This window comes from Oncorhynchus nerka, linkage group LG3 (genome assembly GCF_034236695.1).
Source record: "Oncorhynchus nerka isolate Pitt River linkage group LG3, Oner_Uvic_2.0, whole genome shotgun sequence".
In the NCBI taxonomy this organism is placed as follows: domain Eukaryota; kingdom Metazoa; phylum Chordata; class Actinopteri; order Salmoniformes; family Salmonidae; genus Oncorhynchus; species Oncorhynchus nerka.
The window spans coordinates 49,184,858-49,209,197 of NC_088398.1; the positions used below are offsets into that span (position 1 = coordinate 49,184,858).

The 24,340-nt window shown below is 45.5% G+C and overlaps 1 protein-coding gene across 2 annotated transcripts in view; it reads right to left on the reverse strand.

Moving 5' to 3' along the window:
* The window catches only part of zeb2a (zinc finger E-box binding homeobox 2a), a 49,637-nt gene that overhangs the window by 13,567 nt on the left and 11,730 nt on the right, over positions 1–24,340 (reverse strand). For both annotated transcript variants that reach the window (XM_029635264.2, XM_029635255.2), the window contains exon 3: positions 57–332. In XM_029635264.2, coding sequence (XP_029491124.1) covers positions 57–332 — 276 coding nt within the window. The remainder of the gene's footprint in view (positions 1–56; positions 333–24,340) is intronic.

Sequence of the window (24,340 nt, forward strand, 5' to 3'; positions counted from 1 at the left end):
GTGTGTTGCCTATTCACTGATTTACGTTCTACATGTATCTTGAGCAGATCACTCACCAGTCCCGTTGAGGTGTCCGTGCGGGTTGTCTGCCAGGCGCCAGGCGTGGTTGTGGCTCTGCCGCCCATCCCTGCCCTCTGACCCCTCCTCTGCTCCAGCCCTGTAGGACAGCAGGGCGTGGCCCACCCTGGGTGATGCCTCCAGGTTGGGCACGCCGGCCCCAATGGGGCTGCTACCCTCCTCCCCATTGGTTAGACCATTCTCCTCTGAGACTAGAGTCCTGTCATCCTCGTCTGTCTCGGAGCCCGTCTCCACCACATTCTCATAGTTCAGCACTGCAAAACACAAACAAAGAGACGCTGTTAGGTTTCTAAAACAACATCCAACTAACTTGGCTCTAGAGGTAAAGACTAAAGTAGTGGAGGCAAAAGCTGAAAGTCACATTCCTGCGTTGAATAGTTTGGGGAGCTTTTTATACATCCCAGACACTCTAGGGACCAAGTGGAAATGGACAGCTTGTAAATATTACATCCCTGAACTTTGATAAAATGTGGTTGATTTGATTCAGGCTGAACCCAAGGGCCTTCACGCCAACCTATAAATATGTCCACTTCGGTGTTGGAGAAAAATACTCTGTAAAAGGTGCATGAGAAAGGCAGGCATAGACCCAAAAGAGAAAAAGGGAGGGGGGGGGGGGGGGGATAACACAAAAAAATGTAAAAGCCATGACATCATGGGAACTAGGCGCAGGAAAGGGGGCCCTCGGGGGTGGAAAATAGAACACAATTTTCAGGTTCATTTTGAGTTCTGTGTATGCCTAATAAAGCAATATTTCGCCAAGCTCTCATGCGCGTTATCTCTGGAGGCCGCTGCCAACTCCAGAAAGCGAGAGGGACGTGGCTAAAAACAACGCGTTTTGAAGTCAATTGCTTGTTTGGGGATATTATTTGGTTCCCCTCGACAGTTTTTCAAACCCATAAACCTTTACATCCTAACGGCATACCATTCCCTCACTCGTCTCTTTCTTTCACTCTTCCCCTTTGGGTACATCGAGATTAGGCTTTGCATATCTGTTCATAATATGATCTTTGTCTGACTGTATGGTTCGGCACTTGCCTCCCGGACAACTGCGCAACAGGTGCAAATTAAAAAGGGGAGCCACGGTGGGGTGGGCTGAAATCTGCTGACCTGGGCTGAATACCAAGAGCAGCAGAGGGGGGTGGAGGGCGTGGGACAAAACCCTCTTTAATAAAAGGTGTGACCACAAGGATTTAGGGGGAGTTCAGACAGGGTAATGCCCTCTCTGATCAAAAAAAAAGAAAGAAAGAAAGAAAGAGAGAGAGAGAGACAGAGAGAAAGAAAAGGCTGAAAAGTGAGACGTGAAAACACGTTGTGTGGTCTAGGTATATGTTGGATATAATATGATTTCATTCAACGTCTTAACCTTGCGCTCGCTCTCACACACCCTCCCCTTTTTAGTCTCGCTAGACCAGCAACAATAGTGGTTTTGCCTTTTCGCTGAATGAAATATCTGACCCTTTTTAACTCTGAGCTAAGAGCAGTTTGGAACAGACCAGTGAAAAGACCAGCTAGCATCCTGTCCAGTTCATAGAAAGTGTGTTTTCTCTATCAAGACTTGCTTATGTTATTATGCCATAGAAAATATGTAGGCACATTTACTTTATGAAATTATATTATTCAACTCATTTCTTCCAGGAAAAAGAGAGAGAAAGATACACGTCTCACAGTTATAGAATCACTCACCAACTGACAAATATAAATGTTTTGGTGGAAAAACACGAAGACAACTGTTTGTTTGTTACTTTACTTATGTTGCTCAGATACTTGGCCAGTGTGTGGCTGTTTTGTATCTGTGTTGCGGTAGGCAGACGGAGAAAAGCCAGTGACCTCCCAAACAAAAGCAATTCATGAGACTGTTTGCCTCCCAGGTCACATGGGTCTAGTAGTGTGGCAGATGTCACAGAGAGCTGGACTAAAGCTACAGGCTGGGATCTTAGTTGCTCTGAGTCTCCAAATCAATAGTTCTGGTTGGAAATGACTTCAGACACACCACCTGTATGTACAATATGTCATTAATCTAGATAGCAGTTAGCAAACTGTTTTTCAGTAGGTTTAGTCAGGATAAACCGAGATATAACAACTCAGAGCCCGGAGAGTGAGTGCGCTTTGTCTCCAGTGACATCTTTGATGGAGCGCCACCCTTCGCTCTGTCTTGCCGCACCTCTATTGTGTGTGGAAGCGCCGCCGTTCCGACCTGCTGATCTCGTGGAGATCCATTGTCTCGGCCCGTCACCTCTCCACCGATCGATCCTTTGTGCTCATTCAAGGAGCCCGAGACAAAGCAGCGACAACGCTTGCTATTCTCCTCTGAACGCTCTCTCCCTCTCCCTCTCTCTCTCCCTCTGCTGCTCTCTCTCACTGCTCAACTAAGGTCGTTCCACAAAGACATTAATCTTGACCCTCCCTAGCTGGTTTGGTCATCTCCTCTGGTATATTTACTCCAAGCAGATTCTCAGTAAGAAGACCTTTTTTATGTCACTAATGCCTCCAGCTGTTTCAGTGAAGGACTTAATAATGCCTCCAACTCTAGCCACAAGTTCCAGGCAGGTGGCTTTAAAAAGGTAGGCTATATTGATCACAGTATTTGTCTACAGTGGTGCAGGTGGTACAGGGTAGGAGTACACTTCCTTACTGAGAATCCCTTCTGAGTCTCTCCGAGGATGATGTAGAATGGTTGGTTTGTTGGTGGATTATCACCATCCGATGCCCAACCCCTTCCACTGTATCTACTTTATATTCAAGAAAATCAATAGTTGGGGTTAGGAGGTGGAGCTTTCTTGCAGTGCAGAGCACCGTTCATATCAAATTATGACAGAATAATACTCGGTCTACATGATATATTACAGTTAACCCCATCATCATTTGAATATAGAACAAATCCACTAAATCCTATGAAACAGGCATTCCAGTAACGCAACTATTAGCTACAACAGCAACAAACAAACAAAAAGATCTAACTGCCTTAGAATGAGCGTGCCCATTGAGGTGTGTAACTGCAACTAACAGGTGCATACCATACCTGCCACATATCATATGGATTCTGTAAAACAACGGAACCCACTCCACATCATCGCCTATCCCACAGTGCATCCCCAGGCTCTGCAGAGACCACACCTGCCCTCTCCTCGCATGAGGGAGGCTTCCTTCCACGTCGTCCATTTTAAACCGCCCCACAGTGGAACAGATTCATCAGACAGAGCCATTGCCTGCACGTATGCCATGAGGGGCTAGTATCCACACCCACACAGTCTCTTTCTCTCTCTCTCTCTCTCTCTTTCTTTCTCTGTGCGGCTCAATGAAAAAGCCAGTTCCATATTCAAACACACACACCATGGTGTTTGATATGATGATAAAAAAGGACACAGGTTTCAGGTCTACTGCTTGCTCCAGGTGATCCTCTGATGCGTCCCGTCTCTCTTGTCCGCCGCTACGACTGCCTGGGTAATGAGAGATGAGATGGAAGCTACCGGAGAAAAACCTCTCTCTCTGTTCTACCTCTCTCTCTTTGCTCTCTCTCTCTCGCTGCCTGTGAGTGGTGCAGATCACCTGAGCGAACAACTGGAGGGGGAGGGGGAGGTGAGTGAGGAAGGTAAGGAAGCACTGCATGAATGCTGTGGAAATGAGGTCGCTGCCTAGCGGCTACAGACTGGAAGTGGTCCAACATCCATCGAATGATATGCGTACACAGACAGGTAGGGGGATTTACACAGGGAGGTGGGGAATAAAGGTGTACTAATGCATTATTTCCAAAAAGTTTTAGAAAGAAATAGCCCACAGCATGAATTATTTGCCATAATAGTACAAATACTCTGAGGGACATGAAACGAATCAACCAAAGAGTGTGTGTCAATATTTGTGTTGTTGTTTGGCCCTATATAACTGAATGTTTGTGTGTATGTGTATATGTGCCTGTGCGTGTGTGCATGTGTGTGTGTATTCATGCACGTCTGGGGAGTGCCAGCCAGGAGAGAAGGGGTGGTTCCAGTAGCCTGCCTCTAATTGAATTAAACTCCCATTTATCTACGGGGTCCTGAGCAACAGGCTGGAAAAAAGGAGAGAGAAAAAAAGAGAGAGGGTGCAAGAGAAAGATCTCAGAGTTTTACTCAAGCGCCCAGACGGCCCCCCCCCAACCCACCCTCCTTTCCACCCTCTCTCCCTCCCTCCTTCCCACCCTCTCTCCCTCCCTCCCGTTACGGAGCCATCTGTGCCCTGCCTGCGCACATGTTACTCCTCTCGACAAATGTTCAAGACCCCCACCGGCCCCACACACTTACACACACACTTTTACACATACATGGCGTACAAACAAAAAGCCAACAAGGATCACTTTGGATAGCCGACACACAAGACTGGAGGAAGTTAAAGATAGAAAAACCCTCAAAATGGTTCCTTCACATGGTGGCTGAAGACAAGCCAAAGCCTTCAGAAACAAAGGCCAAAACAGACAGAAGTGTGATGTCCTCACACTGCAAGGATTACAAGTGAAATACAAAGGACTGACTAACCTGATGCTCAACCCATATGATAAAGGACCTTAGAACAGGTGAAAGAAGAGGCCCTGAGAGGAAAAAGGGGGGTGAGAGAGATTGATAATTCTGTAGAGTCATAAACTTGCCAGATTATTTTTCTTTTTGGAGTTAATACGGGTCAATTAATATGCAAATCTAGGAGCAGATGCTCGGCAGCTAGCCACCTCCTGTGTGATTCTGGCTTGTCCATCACTAGCAGTTAGCAATTTTACAAAACAACACACACACACGCCACAGACGCTGTTCACAAAACGAACAACGCTACGAGTTACGAACCTGAACTGAAACTAGTGCCCTTCTGCCATATAAAGACAGCCACACTGTTCATTCTCTTTATTCCATTGGCTTTTTGAGCCATTCCTCTCAATGTGGCTATGTTCTGTGATATAATAAACTGCCAAAATAACTGTGCAGATCAATTTAGGCTTTTCATTTTCTCTGTGATGTTGACCTGAATTCACTTAACTAAATGGATTTTGCTCTTGGCTGCAGGTTAGCCATCGATTTTACACTAATTCAATTTTTTGTACGACGACGAGGTGCTCCATATTTTGCATTGATTTCAGCGGAAAATCAAACCCAATAGGATAAATGATCCTCGATTTGAGTACATCCGTATATTAAAGTGAACCTGGACTCTATCTATCTAGATTTTGCCTTGCTACATGTACCGAGGCCAATTGTGATTTTCACCTTTGTAGACTGTGTGGTGCCGATGGCCACAGAAGGGGCCATTAGGACATTAGGAGGGTTTTAAACCACGTTCCACAATCAGGAAGACAGGTTGCTCATCAAATATTCAGGCAGGAGGAAGGAGGAGTGGTATTTCTGCCTAATATGAGTGCCCTGCTGTCAGGGTAGCAAGTCAAGACAAAATAACACCCTTAATAATTATAGCTCCACTCAGCTATGAATTTAGCTAGTCTTGTTTGTGCAAAGTATAAATCTCATAGAGTCTCGTAAATATTGAGGAGCTGTTTAATTTAGCATAACCTATTTGGTATGTTGGCGCTGGGGTTAAATCCTAAAAGCAATATTTTTCCACAAACCCTGGAAATGACAGCGAGCAGAGATGGCTTCTCTCTCATGTACTTTCGTTAGACTGTATCCTTTTTATTCCCCTTATAAAGCCTAATTGTTCCCTCACACACTGTCCCAGCTTCTCCCTTTACACACACGCACACATGCATGCACACACACATACACGCACACACACACACACACACACACACACACACACACACACACACACACACACACACACACACACACACACACACAGACACACAGACACACACACACAGGAAGCTGGTGACAGCAACAATGCGTGTCTAACTATGTGTTGCAGGTTGTGGTGACGGTCTGTGCCAGGTTCCTTCTGCTGCCTGTTCCAGCCCTTCCAGCCCTTCCAGCCCTCCACCACCTGCCTCAGTATCCTGTCGCTCCATGGATTAACCAAGGCTCTTTTAACTGAGCAACTGTCCTCTCTACTGCTGGGCCTCTGTTCAGCCTGCAGTTTTTCCCTGCCATCATCAATTACAAGAACTGCTTTGGGGAGCTTTGTTGATCACACTCACAGTGTGTGTGTGTGTGTGTGTGTGTGTGTGTGTGTGTGTGTGTGTGTGTGTGTGTGTGTGTGTGTGTGTGTGTGTATGTGTGTGTGCGTGCATGTGTGCGTGTGTGCGTGTGTGTGTACGTGCATGCATGAGTATGGATGAGACAAGCGAAAAATAAATCACCTGGGCTAAATGTATGCAAATTTGGATGAATACATGCAATCAGTGTGAAATTAATTTAGCTGAAGCTGATTAGGAGCATTAATAAATCTATCCGCGGTGCTGCTTCCATCTGATATTGCCTTACACTTCCTGTAAGATTAATTAGGACGCTACAATAACATACGGTACTGCTGGTACAGATTACTGTAAGCCCTCTTCTCTTTTATGAAAAGCTAAGCAAAACCTAAATTGCAATTAAGTATTGCACCCGAGTCCGTTTGTAGCTAGCTGTTTTCTGTCTCCGTAATATAAGAGAGTGATGAGAGAGGGAGAGACAGAGAGGGAGAGAGAGAGAGAGAGAGAGAGAGAGAGAGAGAGAGAGAGAGAGAGAGAGAGAGAGAGATGTAGTAGTGGGCATGAGGGGCATCTGTGGTCTGGTCTGTGGTGACTGCAGTAATACCCTGCCAGTCACCAGCTGGCAGTGTAGGCGGGAGGCTTTCAATGGGGTCAATGGGTTGTGTTGTGTGTGTGTGTGTGTGTGTGTGTGTGTGTGTGTGTGTGTGTGTGTGTGTGTGTGTGTGTGTGTGTGTGTGCGCGTGTGTGTGTGTGTGTGTGTGTGTGTGTGTGTGTGTGTGTGTGTGTGTGTGTGTGTGTGTGTGTGTGTGTGTGTGTGTGTGTGTGTGTGTGTGTGTGTGTTAGTTGTTATTGGAGGTCCCACTGATAGCAACTGCCCACTGATGAGCAACAGCAACTCAATCCCAGCACCGTTTAGGCCCCTGCATTTCAGCACCTCTTTCACATGTTAATGAGATTGTAAACCACATCTGCTCTCCCTCTCCCAGCCACCCACACATATACCATGCCAGGATCCCTGTCACCTGAATAGCATCCCCACCAGGTACCAAACAAGAGAGCAGGCTTCCCTTCTGTCCCCTAACCCCCTGCCCCCTCCCCTTTAGTTACCCCCAAATGCTTGTGACCTATGAACTCTCTGAGAGGCTACATCCACCAGGCCCCACACTGTCATGCTATCTATCAGTCAACCTGGCCAGGATATCTGTTGTAAAAGAGACACTACAATTTAGGACATTAGTTTGTCTTTTAGTCAGACTGTGTGAGTTCTTAGGATACCTGGAAAGGTGATACATAGAGCAAGTGGATAATTAGGAAGCAGCTTTAGCCACTTAAACATGGCTCTGGCTCGCACGCTGCTAAGCTATGGAATCCCCTTGTACCGTGAACACACACACTGCCTGCACAAGCCAGAAACAGTGCTTCAGGATGGACGATTATGAGCTGAGCTCCAGTAAATATTTGAAACACCATTGTTCCTGCCACTTCCTCTGAGAGACCATGAAGACTTGCTTTTTCCACTTGGGCGTTCCTCCAGGGAGCGAGCCGCAGATCAAATGACCATCCCAGGCGGAAGTCGTATCAATTCCGCCGACCCCATTGCTGCTCTCTCAGGCATCATCATGAGCATGGCTACAGACTGGAGGAGGGGGAGTGGGGTTTTCAGGACCGGAAAGACATGCATTAACTCTGGCCTCTTCTGTTCTAATGTGATAGGAACCCCCATTGCAAAAAGTAGTTTGGTGAGCACTAAGGATCACAGAACACTCCGGAATAAATTACAGCATTAACAAAGTTGCTCGGTACGTTTATCGCTTGTCAACTACATTTCTTATGAAAGTCAAAGATGACGGGCTCTGCTAGAAACCTAACCTTGTGGAGATGTCTTGGCACGCTTAACCTGATAATTTCTCAACTATGCAGACGGAGAATCTAAGAATGGAGAAAATCTCTGTAGAGGAAGGAGCAGGCTTCAGGAGAGAGCAGAGGAGAGCAGAGCAGTAGCGATGCCATTGGTTTCCATCGCCAACCAACCTGTTGGCAGGCTGATCTATTATTATGGCAGCCATACCCAGTCTTTCCCCGATGCGGTCCACCATTTTGAAAACAAAAAGAAGAGTCTCTCTGTAATTCATCCCGACGGGGCTGAAACGGCAGGACGATGGAGCAGTCCAGACCAGACGCTGACCGCAGCCAATGAGTTCTGTTTTCTTAAAAATTCAACAGCCTGTGAACAGTCCTTCTGGGGGGAGGGTGGAGTGTGTGTGTGGGGGGTTTGGGGTGCTGCTCTCCACTTCAAACATGCCAAGAAAAATGTCTCAGAGCTCCCTATTAAAAGCAAGACCATGGGCGTGCTTTATCTTGTAGGTGGCTCCTTATTTCTGAGGAGAGCCCCTTTGAGTAACAGTATACCTCACCAGGGTTTAGAGAAACTGGCCGGCGCTGGTGGTCCTCTGCTATTACAGTCTGGCAGGCAACAAATTAGCCCCTCGCAGGAATAGGTGTGTGAAAACATCATAGCTTAGAAGAGAGAGAAAGAGAAGTGTATTTTGCCCCACACTTTTGTCCTTTTCTGTTGTCTCTTTCTCTTTCTTGTTCCGCCTAGTTTCACCCTGTCCTGTTTTTGTGTGCCTCTGTGTGTGTGTGTGTGTGTGTGTGTGTGTGTGTGTGTGTGTGTGTGTGTGTGTGTGTGTGTGTGTGTGTGTGTGTTCTTATCAGCCCTGCTGCCTGTGTGCAAGGTGTGACAGTGAAAAAGTTAGTTCCTCCTTGAACGTGTCACTGGGCAAGTGCCATGTAGCATGAAACACTTCTCAGGGGAACTTAATCAGGTTTTGGCACCTTGAGCTGGACTGGCTGTTCAAGAGGGAGCGTTAACTGTAGTGCCCCTCGCCCATTTTCTCCTTACCACCCCAACCACCAACATACACAAGGCCCTCTCATAATACATAATACATTGAAGAGTACAAAAAACTACAACAAAACAACTGTATTCAGAGTCTAGAACAGGGCTTTCCAACCCTGTTCCTGGAGAGCTACTGTCCTGTAGGTTTTCATTCCAACCTATTCTAGGACACCTGATTCTAATAATTAGCTGGTTGATAAGCTGGACCAGGTTAGTTATGACTGGGGTTGGAGCGAAAACCTACAGGAGGGTAGCTCTCAGGAACAGGGTTAGAGAACCATTGTCTAGAATAAGTTGTTAGATATTACAGCAATATTCTCTGTTACTGTGTAATGTGTTCTTAATGTGTTATGATGCCAATTATGTTACGAATGTCATTGTAACGACCTAAAAACCAAGCCATATTCAATAAAGCCATGTGTTTGAAAGCTCATATCAGTTCTGTATTCATAGGCTGTGTGACAGTTACAAAAACCAGCCCTCTCACCTCAAGAGGCCGGTAACATTTCTACAACGGTGAGTCGCTGATTACATAAAACACTGCTGTGTCTCCCTGATAAGACTCTCTGAGATAGATACCAAACGGACTCATGAGTGTGTGTGTGTGTGCGTGCGTGCGTGCGTGCGTGTGTGAGTGTGTGAGTGTGTGTGAGTGTGTGAGTGTGTGTCAGTGTCAGTGTCAGTGTAAAGGAGCCAAGGGGAAGGTCAAAGGTGTGAAATGCTCTTTTCTCTCTTTGTCTATTTGTTGCGAAACACAATTAGTCAGGCCTTCAGCTATTTTTTAAGCGCACAAGAGATGTTACAGCTGTTCTAGGAACTCCAGTGTGGGTGTGTGGGTGAAAACAAGAGATAGAACAAGTAATATATACATAAGGAATTGAGCACACCACAGAGAAGGTAAAAAAAAGTCCCTTTTGAACTTCTGAACATGCTCCACATACATTTGAAGTACATCAAAATCCATCTATCTGTGTTAACCGTTCAATTAATCATCAACTACTGGAAAGGGAGGTTGGAAAGAACTACAGTAACCTCACAACACTGAAATCTAGGTTGCCTAAGAGAAGACTGACTTAACTCAAGTTGAACTGAATAATGTATGCACATGTACACTTTTGGCAATGATGAGGCAGTTTCAGGCTTTTACAGGCAGCCCACCTCTCTGGAGGGATGGAAGGAGGCTTACTTCCAAAATGGCTGAATTATGCATCTTCCCAGGTGGAACTAGACTCAGTCCTTGTTTCACTCCTTTTTACAAAAAGGAAGCAAAGATTCCCATTTCAAATCCCTCCGATGAAACTACCCTCCTTCTCCTTCCAAAACGTAATATTACAAATATAAAACGTAATGTTACCCTCAGAATGGCCGCAACAGACTTAGTGGATGGTTTCCCACCTCAACCCATTTCCCACCTCTTGTCTCCCTGGCACTCTGGCCTGGTTGGCTCCAAGTGGTCTCTCTTTACTGGCCCCTGTAGAATCATAATCGTCAGCCGGGCCTAAAAAAATGTGAAACCTGATCTTGTTTGTAGATGATCTTATTTGTGAACCTTGGCTGATAGACATCTCCCTCAGGTGAGCAGATTTTCATTCAGCACCATTTAGTGGGTTAGAGAAGAGCTCTTTGGCAGGACGTCAAGGGTATATATGGAAGGATTTGAGCATGAGTTCTGCTTATGGACCCTAGAGAAAAATATTAGGTTTTTCTTTTAGTACTTTTCACCTTTCAGTAGGGTGGGAGTGGAACAAAAGAGAGAAGAGGAGGAGTGGTGGGATGGAGAGGGGGAGTTTTACATCACACTTTTAGTTCTCGAAGCAACAATATTACCATTTCTGTTCTAGGTCTTCAAAAGGCTGTTTGAGACGTAAAATTACTCAGCTGCTTGAGACCTTTCTGACACGCAGACAACAAAAATCACTCTTACACAGTGCCATAAAAGGAATAATCTGTTTAGTAATAAAGGGAAGGAGGACCTTCTCCCTTACCTCACCTCGCTCATCAACTCATCCCTGACCGCTGGCTACGTCCCTTCTGTCTTCAAGAGAGCGAGAGTTGCACCCCTTCTGAAAAAACCTACACTCGATCCCTCCGATGTCAACAACTACAGACCAGTATCCCTTCTTTCTTTTCTCTCCAAAACTCTTGAACGTGCCGTCCTTGGCCAGCTCTCCCGCTATCTCTCTCAGAATTACCTTCTTGATCCAAATCAGTCAGGTTTCAAGACTAGTCATTCAACTGAGACTGCTCTTCTCTGTATCACGGAGGCCCTCCGCACTGCTAAAGCTAACTCTCTCTCCTCTGCTCTCATCCTTCTAGACCTATCGGCTGCCTTCGATACTGTGAACCATCAGATCCTCCTCTCCACCCTCTCCGAGTTGGGCATCTCCGGCGCGGCCCACGCTTGGATTGCGTCCTACCTGACAGGTCGCTCCTACCAGGTGGCGTGGCGAGAATCTGTCTCCTCACCACGCGCTCTCACCACTGGCGTCCCCCAGGGCTCTGTTCTAGGCCCTCTCCTATTCTCGCTATACACCAAGTCACTTGGCTCTGTCATAACCTCACATGGTCTCTCCTATCATTGCTATGCAGACGACACACAATTAATCTTCTCCTTTCCCCCTTCTGATGACCAGGTGGCGAATCGCATCTCTGCATGTCTGGCAGACATATCAGTGTGGATGACGGATCACCACCTCAAGCTGAACCTCGGCAAGACGGAGCTGCTCTTCCTCCCGGGGAAGGACTGCCCATTCCATGATCTCGCCATCACGGTTGACAACTCCATTGTGTCCTCCTCCCAGAGCGCTAAGAACCTTGGCGTGATCCTGGACAACACCCTGTCGTTCTCAACTAACATCAAGGCGGTGGCCCGTTCTTGTAGGTTCATGCTCTACAACATCCGCAGAGTACGACCCTGCCTCACACAGGAAGCAGCGCAGGTCCTAATCCAGGCACTTGTCATCTCCCGTCTGGATTACTGCAACTCGCTGTTGGCTGGGCTCCCTGCCTGTGCCATTAAACCCCTACAACTCATCCAGAACGCCGCTGCCCGTCTGGTGTTCAACCTTCCCAAGTTCTCTCACGTCACCCCCGCTCCTCCGCTCTCTCCACTGGCTTCCAGTTGAAGCTCGCATCCGCTACAAGACCATGGTGCTTGCCTACGGAGCTGTGAGGAACGGCACCTCAGTACCTCCAGGCTCTGATCAGGCCCTACACCCAAACAAGGGCACTGCGTTCATCCACCTCTGGCCTGCTCGCCTCCCTACCACTGAGGAAGTACAGTTCCCGCGCAGCCCAGTCAAAACTGTTCGCTGCTCTGGCCCCCCAATGGTGGAACAAACTCCCTCACGGCGCCAGGACAGCGGAGTCAATCACCACCTTCCGGAGACACCTGAAACCCCACCTCTTTCAGGAATACCTAGGATAGGATAAAGTAATCCTTCTCACCCCCCTTAAAAGATTTAGATGCACTATTGTAAAGTGGCTGTTCCACTGGATGTCTTAAGGTGAACGCACCAATTTGTAAGTCGCTCTGGATAAGAGCGTCTGCTAAATGACTTAAATGTAAATGTAAATGTAAATGTAAATGTAAATGTAAATGTAATGTAAATGAGGACAATAAGAGGCAGTGTGAAGACAGTGCGTGTTTCTCAAATGGCACCCTTTTCCCTATGTAGTGCACTACTTTTGACCAGGGCCCATAGTGCTCTGGTCAAAAGAGTGCACTATATAGACAACAGGGTGCCATTTGGGATGCCGCCAGTGTAAGGGATTTGAGGTGGGGGTGGTAGCAGATTACTTGTATGACAGAATTTGCAATTATCCCAGGATGAATCATGACAAAGATAATACATGCACCCTGTCTCATGAATATTCTAGATTGGCCACTCCCTGATCCTAACGAGGGACCAGGCCTTTAATTACCACTGATGGCTTCAACTTCATCATCACACACGGGTACGGGTGCATACACACACACACACACAGTCGTGCACACACAAGACGCTCAAACACACTGTCACACACACATAGGGACATGCATGCACACGCACGCACACACACACACACACACACACACACACACACACACACACACACACACACACACACACACACACACACACACACACACACACACACACACACACACACACACACATACTGTGTATTGCTTCACATCAACAGTATAGTTCCTCTCCCTGTCGACCAGACAAGCACCACATTTGGCAGTGTTGTTGCATGTTGCGAGGCTGTTCCACTTCCTGGAACACGCGGTTTAGAGTAGTGAAACTGGTGCATTTGCTGATGAGGCCAGTTTGGTCAAGCAGCTCATGAGACCTGCTTGACCAAACACTGCTTAAGCTTTACATGGCAGCATGTCTACAGAGCAGTCCAAGGCAGCAGTCATACTTTCTGCCTGGGCATTGAACACACTTCACACCTGCATAGGATCCTAGATGCTAAAATACCTACAAATGGAGATGTAGTATAACATCTCAAAAGCCTTGTGACGACCATGAAAAGCACACAGAAAACAAGACACTTGTTTTCTTTTTAGATAAAATGTCAAGCATGAAAGTGAGTTTGTATCTTGGCAGCCAGTTGTTTTACGCCCCTGATACACACACACTCCTTTTATCATCGCTACTACCCCTGACACACACAAGCACGCACACACACACACAGTCTCCTTTTATCATCGCTATTAGCAAATGTCAGTGCCAAGTGGCCGTGAAGTCGCCCTTAATGAGGACCTGATGCTGTTTGCGTTAGATAAGGTGAGGAGCCTAACTAACTGCCAAAGCAGATTAAGACCAGAAAAGAGGTAAACACTGAGGTGGACACACCAGTCACCTGGTTTATCCTCCTGTAGTACTTCAACAAGGAAGGCATGAGTACTATACCACAAATGCCTTTTCAGATGTAGTGTTCCTACACGGTGTATACATGGGCTATGTTGTTGTAGTTGAGAATGCCACCACAAGAATAACAAGATGTTCATTTACTCAAAACGTAGATTGATACTACACCCTCCTCTCCCCTGCTCTGTGACAGTAATACTTGTTAAATAAGGAGGGAGGGTAAACAGGAAATGAGCTACGTCAATTCTAATGGATGTGGATTGTCCTAGGTCAGAACACTTTGCCCCGCGGTGCCACCTTTGGAGTGACAGATGTGTGCAACCTCCATGTGACGTGGGAAAACGACCCCTTACTGCCACGACCGCCGGGCCCAGTGCGGGTCATTTGTCCCCTGTTCCCATTCTACACCGTTGATGGCGCTAGCCAGGCTGAGGTGAGGGGAACTGACAAGCGTTCAGTCCCCAGGGCACAGCTTTCCAGTCAAGTGGATCGGCAGGCTGGGGGATAAAAAAAAAAAATCTAATAAATGACTTATGAATAGTCATTTGGTCTCCCGCTACCACTCCCAAACAATCTAGACCTCTCTTGGCTGGCTCTCCATCTCCAGCTCACAGCAAGCATCCAAATGCCTTTGATTACGCTGATAGCATTTGACCTTAAAAATCATGTTTTGACATACATGATAAGGGCGCTAACACAACGATGCCATGGTTAAGCACTGGTATAGCTCGCCGCAGCCTTAGCAGAACGTTTCGCCTTACCTAAACTACGATTCCAGTCTTCTAACTCCCGTTCCAAGTCCCCTGTGTAATGACCTTTGATTGTCATGGCAGGGCTGTAGCCTTAACTAGCTGAATAAGAGGAGAGAGGTGAGAGTACTGGTGCATCATTCTCTGACAATAAGAGCCGGGGGGACAGGGAGTGTGGTAGAGGGGGATGGGGGGGGCTGTGTGGTGGAAGCACAATGAGCCCAGTGTTACTGCGATGTGCTCACCATTGTTTCGCCCTCCTATTAGGTATCCCACTTCCGCCCAGGACAGGAACCAAGCTACCCATAGCTGCCTAGCTGCATGCCTGATATAGGCCAAGGGCACAAAGACAGACACACTGACTGAATGAATCAGACTGGTCCAGATAACATTTGAAGACAAACTACTATAAAATAATAGAATTAAAAGATAGAAGGTGGATAAAGGTGGTGGATAATGGCCAGTTCTCTCTTGGGAAAGAGGTCTTCTGAACCCAATGGGATTTCCTGGTTAAATCAAATATTGCCGATCCCAGTAATCCCAACATTTTCTAAAAGGTCCAAGCAGGATGATCTTGGCACACTTCCTGTTTCACCAACACCTGGTGCCAGAAGGATTTGTGTCTAGTTGTGTGAAGCTGTGCTGGCAGAGGAGTCAAGGTAAATACCACACATTCTGTACAAGGCCAGCTAGAAAAATCTAAACATTTCAGAATGAGCAACTAGGAGTTATAGCAACATCAACATGTCACACGTGCGGAATGTAACAACAGCTCATGCTTTTTGCATTTTCGTAGCATTTCCTTCTTCTGGCTCACAGGTTTTCCTGTCAGCAAGGCAACATAGAGGAGAGCAACAGGGCCCATGGGGGGAACACTATTATTTTTAACGCTAGGATTTTATGTCCTTATTGTATTTGGACCTGCGCCTACAGAACCCAGGTGGAGATAATTTCAAGGACAAGCTCCAAAAATGTGTTCTAACATCCAGCAAAGGACATGTGTGGCTAAGAGCATGTGACTCGCCCTCAAATGGTAGTTGTTACATATATGCTGTAAATTGTAGACATTTCTTCTTGTCTTACAATGGGGCTGAATATGTTGACTGAAAGTGGACCACATCCCTTCCTCAGTAGGACAATAGCAGGTCACAAAATCACAAAATGACAACAAACACACACACACACACACACACACACACACACGCACCATCCATATATGGTTATTTAACTAATGAATTCCCAAATCTGATTTGACTGGTGCCAAAACCATTTCACTTTGCCCTTGCACAAAAACACCACGCATCATGCACCATGCAAAAACAAAGAATTGGGACTTTGTACAGGATGATCCGTTGGTAAGACCGCTTCAAGGCACTTAAATCCTACTCATGACAAAATGAACAATTGATGGGAACAAGCAGGCAGACATCTGTCATGAAATATGCATGTCTGTAACACGTTACAACATGCATACGGTATATGAACCTGATGTTTTACCTTGCCTGTCCTCCTCCTTCCTTCCTGCATCACCCTGACGTGTGTCAACACCCAGACTAGATTGAGGTGACAATCGGAAGCGAGTCACGAGTCACCTGTCCCTCGTAGCGCTTGTCCACTTTGGGAACATTTCAGAGGGAGGGGATAAATTGTGCACACACTTGAAAAGTAGCAACTCATTGCATCACATGACAGATCCAACCTCTCTAACCCCCCCCCCGTGTCCCTTCAGACAGCTGGCTTCAACCAAGATGTGGGTTTTGGAACCCCGATGAAATAACATTACTTAGAATTACCATGGGAATTACTGTAACAATACGGCTTAGTGCCCTGCTTGGAAGAATTAAGATCAGGTAGATATCTTCAAATGTAAAAATACATGTTTTAAATACTAATTCTATACCCAATTGTGTCGTTACTGGTTACCAATAAGTAGAATCTAGATTAAATCAAAAATAACCCAAAAGCTACTTCATGTCACATCAAATGAACAATAGAAATAAACTGTGAGTAAGTCTACCTGCTTCTGTGTTAGTAATTATGTGTACTACTTCTCTGGTAGAAAGTACAAGCCGGACGGTAAGGTCCATCCTGAGGAAAAGGAGGTCAGTTCGGGCTTCCTTGGACCCAGCAGGGTCTGGTAATAAACGCTGGTCCTTTTGTTCAGGCCACAGTTGGCAGGGGGGGGCGGAAAACAATACAGCATCTATAAGGCCTTCTCCCAAGGGAGGCTTGTACTAACTCTGTCCATTACATTCAACCTCAGCCTGGAGGAAAAAAGGGGGCTGTGAACTACTTTAATGTTAAACACTATGATGGTGTTACCTTGTTGATATTCTTGTGAATGCTGAGTGATTCAGATTATACAAAACAATAGGTCTACTTGAAGTTGTTGATGTTCAATGTGCCTTGCCTTCAAATCATGTTTGATATTAACGGCAATTCAAATGGTATTCTTGTGACCGCTCTCCCAGAGTCTAATACTAAAACTTCAAGAATCTGCTATGATCACTTTGATCACTCTAGTTTGATGCCCTTGTCCTCCTCCATGAGATGGATGACCAGATAAGACCCTGTTCCCAGTCACTTCCTCCCGGGCTTAGACTAGGCTCCTTCCAGGGTTCCTCTCTAAACGACAGGCTGCATGGTTCCCGATCTCCACGCTCCTCAGGCCTGACCCTAATCTGTGTTTAGGCACCTCTGTGGGGGTCCCAGGTGTTGTTACAGCTGTGGTCACCCAGTGAAGAGGTGTGTGTGTGTGTGTGTGTGTGTGTGTGTGTGTGTGTGTGTGTGTGTGTGTGTGTGTGTGTGTGTGTGTGTGTGTGTGTGTGTGTGTGTTGAGGGGAGTTGTTGGGAGGCTGTTAAAGGCCCAAGGAAGTGGCCAGCTGATTAGAACCAGATGCCAGACAGATGGGATGAGGAGGGCGGCTACACATAGGTGTGACCCAAATAGAAGCACACTGTCGCCCATTCCTGACTCATGGAGGCATGGTTCTTCCTTTAGCCAGGCCCAACTTCACACCCCCATCTTTGCACATGGTCTCCTCCTTCTAGGGGACTGTTATGAATGTTACCATGGGGTCACAGAACTATTTGGGTGGGGTTGTGTGTGTGCGCTCGTGCACATGTGCCTGTGTGTGTGTGTGCGCGCACGCGCGCGTGTGTGTGTGTGTGTGCATGTGTGTGTGCGTGTGTGTGTGTGACAGGATAGGAGTAAATAGGCCAATAAATCGTTCTATTACGAGCCGATTACATCGAACATTCCCTCTCGCGTTCGCTGCCATTCAAAGATGTATCGCTCACCGACTGAAAAACCAGGAGGGCGAAGGGGGGATAAACACTTTGAAAACCAAAACCAGCCCGCTCCAGTCAGCCAGCGTGTAGACTAGGCCCGATGCCACAGGGACATTTTTAATCCTTTAATAGCAAGCCTTTACTGTTCCCTCTCGAGCCACACTCTAGGTGCACTCCAAAATAAGTGTTAGGAGGACCCTTTTATTTCCCCACACTCTTCCTCTCTCGATGCTTCCTCCACCAATTAGTCATTAAGCAAATCGTTCTCTTCAATTTCATCGGCCTCAATCCTTCTTCGGACTACAATTTTCTCAAGACTTGATCCTTTGATCCTAGGTGTGAAAAGGGGGGGCACTTTAACATAAATCTTAAAGGCTCAAGGAAAATGGAATTCTGTTAACTCGAGAACATTGTCGTTTTCAACACTTTGTGTGCCATTGAACAACAGCGTGAAGAGGTGACGAGAGAATCTTGTTGACCACGGCTGTAGCATTATACTCACACAAACACACTGGCCCGGAGTAACAGACCAAAGAGTGTTTAACAATCACATTCCTTCAACCAATTCACTCTTCACTGGCAAAAGACTGAGAGAGTAAATAATCCTGTGGCTAGCTACCTATTAGCTCAATGTCCTTGATGAGATAAATAGCTTTTATATTCTGATAGTGCTCTCAAATTGAACATTGTGTCCCTTGCCTCTGTCAGAGCTCACTTCACTACTATCAGCACATCTCTGAACCAGCCAGTTATGTTAGATCTTGTGGCATAGGTGTGGAACTGTCATATAAGCCGAGAAGTTGTATTAATATGCATTGTGAACTTGTTGTTCTAACAAGCCTTAAAATGTGAGAGCAACTGACTTCACCTCTCATTTCACTTCCTCGGATTTAAATGCTCCTACGTATCAACCATATTATGAGATACGGTTTAACCCGTTTCTTTACGGAGCTCACTTATAGATACTGTATATAAACCCAAAGTCTATATGTTCACTTACAACTCATCATTTTTTTATTTGGAGAATCATTCAGGCTCCCATAGGAATGTAGCATCATTAATAACGAAAAGTTGTAGTTCTAGACTGAAGTTCTGTACTAGGAAACACATTCCAGCATATTTATCAGGATGAATACATTTTCTCTTCTAAGTAATAATGAAAAACCCCAGAATTCCGCTTGGTAGAATGTGTGCTCGGCCAAATGTTAACGTCTGGGAGCGCCACACAACATTAAAGTGAGCACAGTGAGAGAGAGAAGCCTTGTTTATACCTGGCGCTAGCATGCATCCTTGGTCCTGATCTTGTCCACATTCTGATTGGGCTCACATTTTCAGATATGCGTCTACACATGGTATTAAAATGTGTCTGTTATCTCTCCACTGTGTCCACCTTGTGACCACATTTCCTGGTCCCTTCCTGTATTCAAATTATTTGACTAATACTCTTTCAAAATCATATTTATCTATTTATTTTATGACACATTTTCATGACATAAGTTAATGGTGACACCTTGATGATTTTAGATGATTTTAGATTTTTTTTAAATTGATCATTCAGATTTAAATGGTTTCACTGTCAAGATCCGTCTACACTTGTGAGATATCCAGACACAATGTGCGCCTTACTACCTCCGGAGGTGGTCAAGAAGATCTAATCACAATCAGATCACAATGTGTCTTCTGATCGTCTACACCTGCCTACAAATGTGGCCACAATCTGGATCTAGAAACAGTACAGGACAAGACAAAATACACATGTTAGAACCAGGTATAAACAGCACTATAGAGAAAGAGAGAGAGAGAGAGAGAGAGAGAGAGAGAGAGAGACGTGAGGGAGGTTGATATCTTTTCATTCCCCCAGGTGGAAAGATATAGTGTTGCGCTTGAGAGCGCCTGCTAAGACTAGTTAAATATTAATTCTTCCACTCAAAGATGATCGAAAAAATTGTTTTCATGTCATTTTGCTTTCAGGCCACCTGGCTTTCTATAACGGCATTCCAAAGAATTTGTAAACAGTCGTCAATATGAGACTATATTATTCTATAATGTATAAGTACTGCATTGCCTATGTACAGGTACAGTATATTAATTTAAGATACTAATAAAAAACAAAGGTGTTCTATTTTGACAAGGCTATTTATTCTAGAGTTGCTATTATTTAATTCAAAATAAAGTATTCTAAAATGGTGGTTAAAAGGAGGAAGAGAGAAGTAGCCTTGGGGATATATATAAAAGGGTAAGAGGAGATACGGGAAGACAGTGCACTTTGAACAATGTACTATTTTAGTGACTACTGAGAAATGGAAGCAGAACCAACACCATATTGACAAGGTTAACAAATCCCCCAGAGTGTCAGCATTTTGCTTAGAATCAACAAAGTAGACAAGTTTCAAGGACACCTCTTAGTGTAAAAACCATCAACAGCCAGAGGAAATGTGTTTGTATGTGTGTATCATATGCTTCTCAGGGCGTGAAAATGTGTGTGTATCATTTTGTTCCTTACCTGCTTTCCACAGACAGTCAAAGCCGAAGAAGAGCCGCACCGGAAAAGGAGAGCAGAAGAGAGAGAGAGAGAGAGAGAGAGAGAGAGAGAGAGAGAGAGAGAGAGAGAGAGAGAGAGAGAGAGAGAGAGGAGGATAAATGATCAATTTTGAGTTCATAATAATCACTGATAACAGACATAATTTTTCAAACATGAATTAAGAATGTGCTGGACATTAGAATATTCACAATATGTTGCCAAAATGACCTTATTTGTAAAGCTTTGTGCAAGAATTTCAAAGACTAAGGAGATTAGAAAAACAGACTACCGCTTATTACAGTGATTTTGATAATAACATCAATACAAACACAAACTTTTCAAAAACAACTATTGTATTATCTAAAGGACGTCTTGTAAAGCTGACTCCATAGTCGTCCAAACTACCGCATATTGTTCAATGACATGTCCCATTCTATATCAGTCTACGGGGAGAATTCAGTTGCGTCTGCAATATTTCCAGGCCTTTTTTAATAATGGCCTTTTGTTTGTGTTGTTGTTGTTGTTGTACAGCAAGCAGAGGCTCAAATAATTAGTTTAGTCAATTGACTTCAATGGTGACTGACTGGAGAGTCCACTCCACAGTAGACATATCCTGGTCTTAATGAATGATTTTCTGGTCTAGTGCACGTCCACATAAGATACATGGTAATTATTGTCTGGTATCGCTGGGATCAATTTGCATTTAACCTAGATTTCAACTAAGAGTGGATTGTGGCGCGTTGTTATCACACAGACATATGACAGGGAGAGAGCGGCAGCAATTATCAATGTGGAGCAATATTATTGTGACATCCCTTTCATTTGATTCAACATAATCCCCGAGAAGAAAACATCTAATCATTAGCATTTATGCCAACACATATTGGCAATATAATTTACAACTGATACGATAACACCACCTAAAGTCGAAACTCAAACATCCCTATACAGATCTGCCCAACACCGTTCCTCCTCCTCCTCTCCCATCCTTACTCCAAAATGCATTAACCAAGCCATATATCACCATCTTCACATTTCATTTATACTCATGTCCCAGACGTGAAAACAAAGGAGCCTCCTGAGACGTGGGGCCCGACCTGCCCCCCTCCTCCACCCCATCACCCCCACACCGCCCCACGACGGGCGGGCCCTGCCCAGTGGGTCACCTAGTTCTGCACGGGGGCTTGCTTTCCCAGGCTCATTACCAGACAGGAGACAGGGGGCTAGGGGAGGGAAGGAGGGAAGAAGGGAAGGAGGGAAGGAGTCTGCCCTGCATGGCCCTGCTGGGACGGGGACCATTACTTTCAGGTGAACTGGTTTACATGGGGACCAAACTCCCTATTCAGACATCCAGCCTGAGGAGCCCCCCGGCCTGGCCTGCCCTGGCCTCCACTCGCCAATGTAGGCTAGGCCTATGCCCCCTCCAAACCGACCATGCACACACACACACACACACACACACACACACACACACACACACACACACACACACACACACACACACACACACACACACACGCACACACACACACACACACAAAGATGACAGAGTCATGCACAACAGATACCCACACTCCTCCTCACCAATTTAGCCCTTAGGTTTGGTGTGCTCATTAAAAACAACACACTCCCAATTTACCAAGTAGGATGTTGAAGGCAGGGAGACATTGATTGACCTTGTTAACCTCAGTTGTATCTCAATGCATAAAAAAAGTTATTTAAATAATACCGTTTCCATTGCATTCATGGATACCTCATATCTAGCCATGCCCATTGCATTAAACAATGGTGGAGATACATTGTAACTGGTAAGAGAGAGAGAGAGAGAGAGAGAGAGAGAGAGAGAGAGAGGAGAAAGACAGAGAGAGAAAAACACTGTCAATGTCCTCTATTGAATCTCATCTCTTTGAGAGAGAGGGAGAGAGAGAGAGAGAGAGGCACAAACAGCCAACGAGTGAATACAAAGGGAGCCTTTCAAGTTCATCTGGACTGATGTAATAAAATTGACACATGGAGTCAGAGCTGGATTGTGGGGTGTCTGTTCTACCTAAACTCTCATTTCCAAAGCTCTGTCACCTCCCTTCACTGCAAATGAATCAATTACAGCCCAACCTAATCCTGTTAGAGCGATGAAATGACTGCATACCTCCCCGTAGGCAGGTGCTGCATGCCAGGCTCAAGGGCTTATTATTCAGACTAGACTATGTACTGTCATCATAAACCAGTGGTGTATAGCATTATGTGTTTGTCATTATGCAATCAAAATCATTCAAAATGTAAGCTACCTTTTTGTTGATCTGATTTTGAACAGAAAAGTGTATTTCTGAATCTCACCGCACAACATTGTTGTGGAAGGATATGAATGTATGTTGATCTGAAACTGTCTAATGGATATAATAAATAGCATTTTCCAAGCAGAAACGTCTCCCTGACCTCTCTTTCCTTCCTTTCTTTAGAAGAGGCATTGGCTCATACTGGTTCTTCTCACATCTCATCACTCCTTTATGCAAATCCTAACAAAGGGAGAGAAGCTTGTAAAACTGTAGCTTTATTGTCAGGTATAACTGTTTCTGTTAGTACTTTACAGGGCAAATAGAAGGGGACTGGGGGGGGGGGGGGGGTAACTAACACTGCCTTATTGTTTACAGTCCACTGGTTGAGGGCCCTGGTTCTGCTACAGCACGTTTGCAAGGTACAATCCGTCTAGCGGGGGCTCCCGACATTCTGAAGCACCTTGTCAGATAACGCCTGACCCACACTGAGGAGTGCCTCTGGGGAAAATAATGAAACAAAACAATGACAGAGGGCTTGTGTGCAGCCAAGAGGAGAAACGGGAGGGAGGAGGGAGGGAGGGAAAGAGAGAAAGAGAAGAGTGGGGGAGAATAGGAGCGCACCACAGCTAAGCCCCCCCCTTCCCTCCATCATGGGTCGGCCCCTGCTCTGCTCACCCAGACCATTGTGCACCCAGGGGGCTTTGGAGATAAATGGCCGCATGTTAACCACGTTTGACGGGCTGCACAAAAGGGGACACCTCGGGTCCCATGACGCAACCTGTACCCCCCGAACACCCCCCACCTCTACCCAAACATGAGGTACAGGGGACAGTGCCACCAAAGCACCAAATGAAGCGCAAAGAAAAGAGCACAACAATTTGTCACTGGGCTGTAAGGGCTTTGTGCTTTAAGAGTTGGCAGGGCAGGTTACATTGTAGGGTGGGGAGGGTTAGAGGTAGGCTTTTATAGGTAACACCTTTAATAACTAACACAATTATCACGCAAAATATAAATGGAAATAAAAGCAATCTCTTTGTGCTAAACTGTTTTCCATGTGATCGTAAATGACAAATGAATCTGTTTGGATGTGTTGGCTCATTGAGGGCTGCTCAATTGAATACTTGTATTTTCTGGAACATATGTTGTTGTCCTATACTCAATGAGTCAAGTCCAAACCATTACAGATAGAACCATCACACAATGGAGAAAAACTGTTAGATTTACTGCCCATTTCACTGCATAAGCACGCTATTGGAACAAACAGATCTTATAAAGTTATCGTTGCCTTTTGAGGGCTACTCTCACAACAGGGGAACAATCGCCTTTTTACAAGGTGTTTGTCACGTTGTAAATAAAATGGTACTTTGCAATCGTGCAGATATAGATCAGATAACACTGCGTTTTAAAATGTATCTACTCTACACCTCTTGTCCATTTAGGAACAATTAGCAACCTTTAAATTGGGGACTCCAGGAGGAGAATGAAATGGCTGTCACCCTAGCACCCACTCGCAACTTGGGGGGGTATAGTACTCGGCTCTAGTACTAACCTTTTCAGCTCTGTC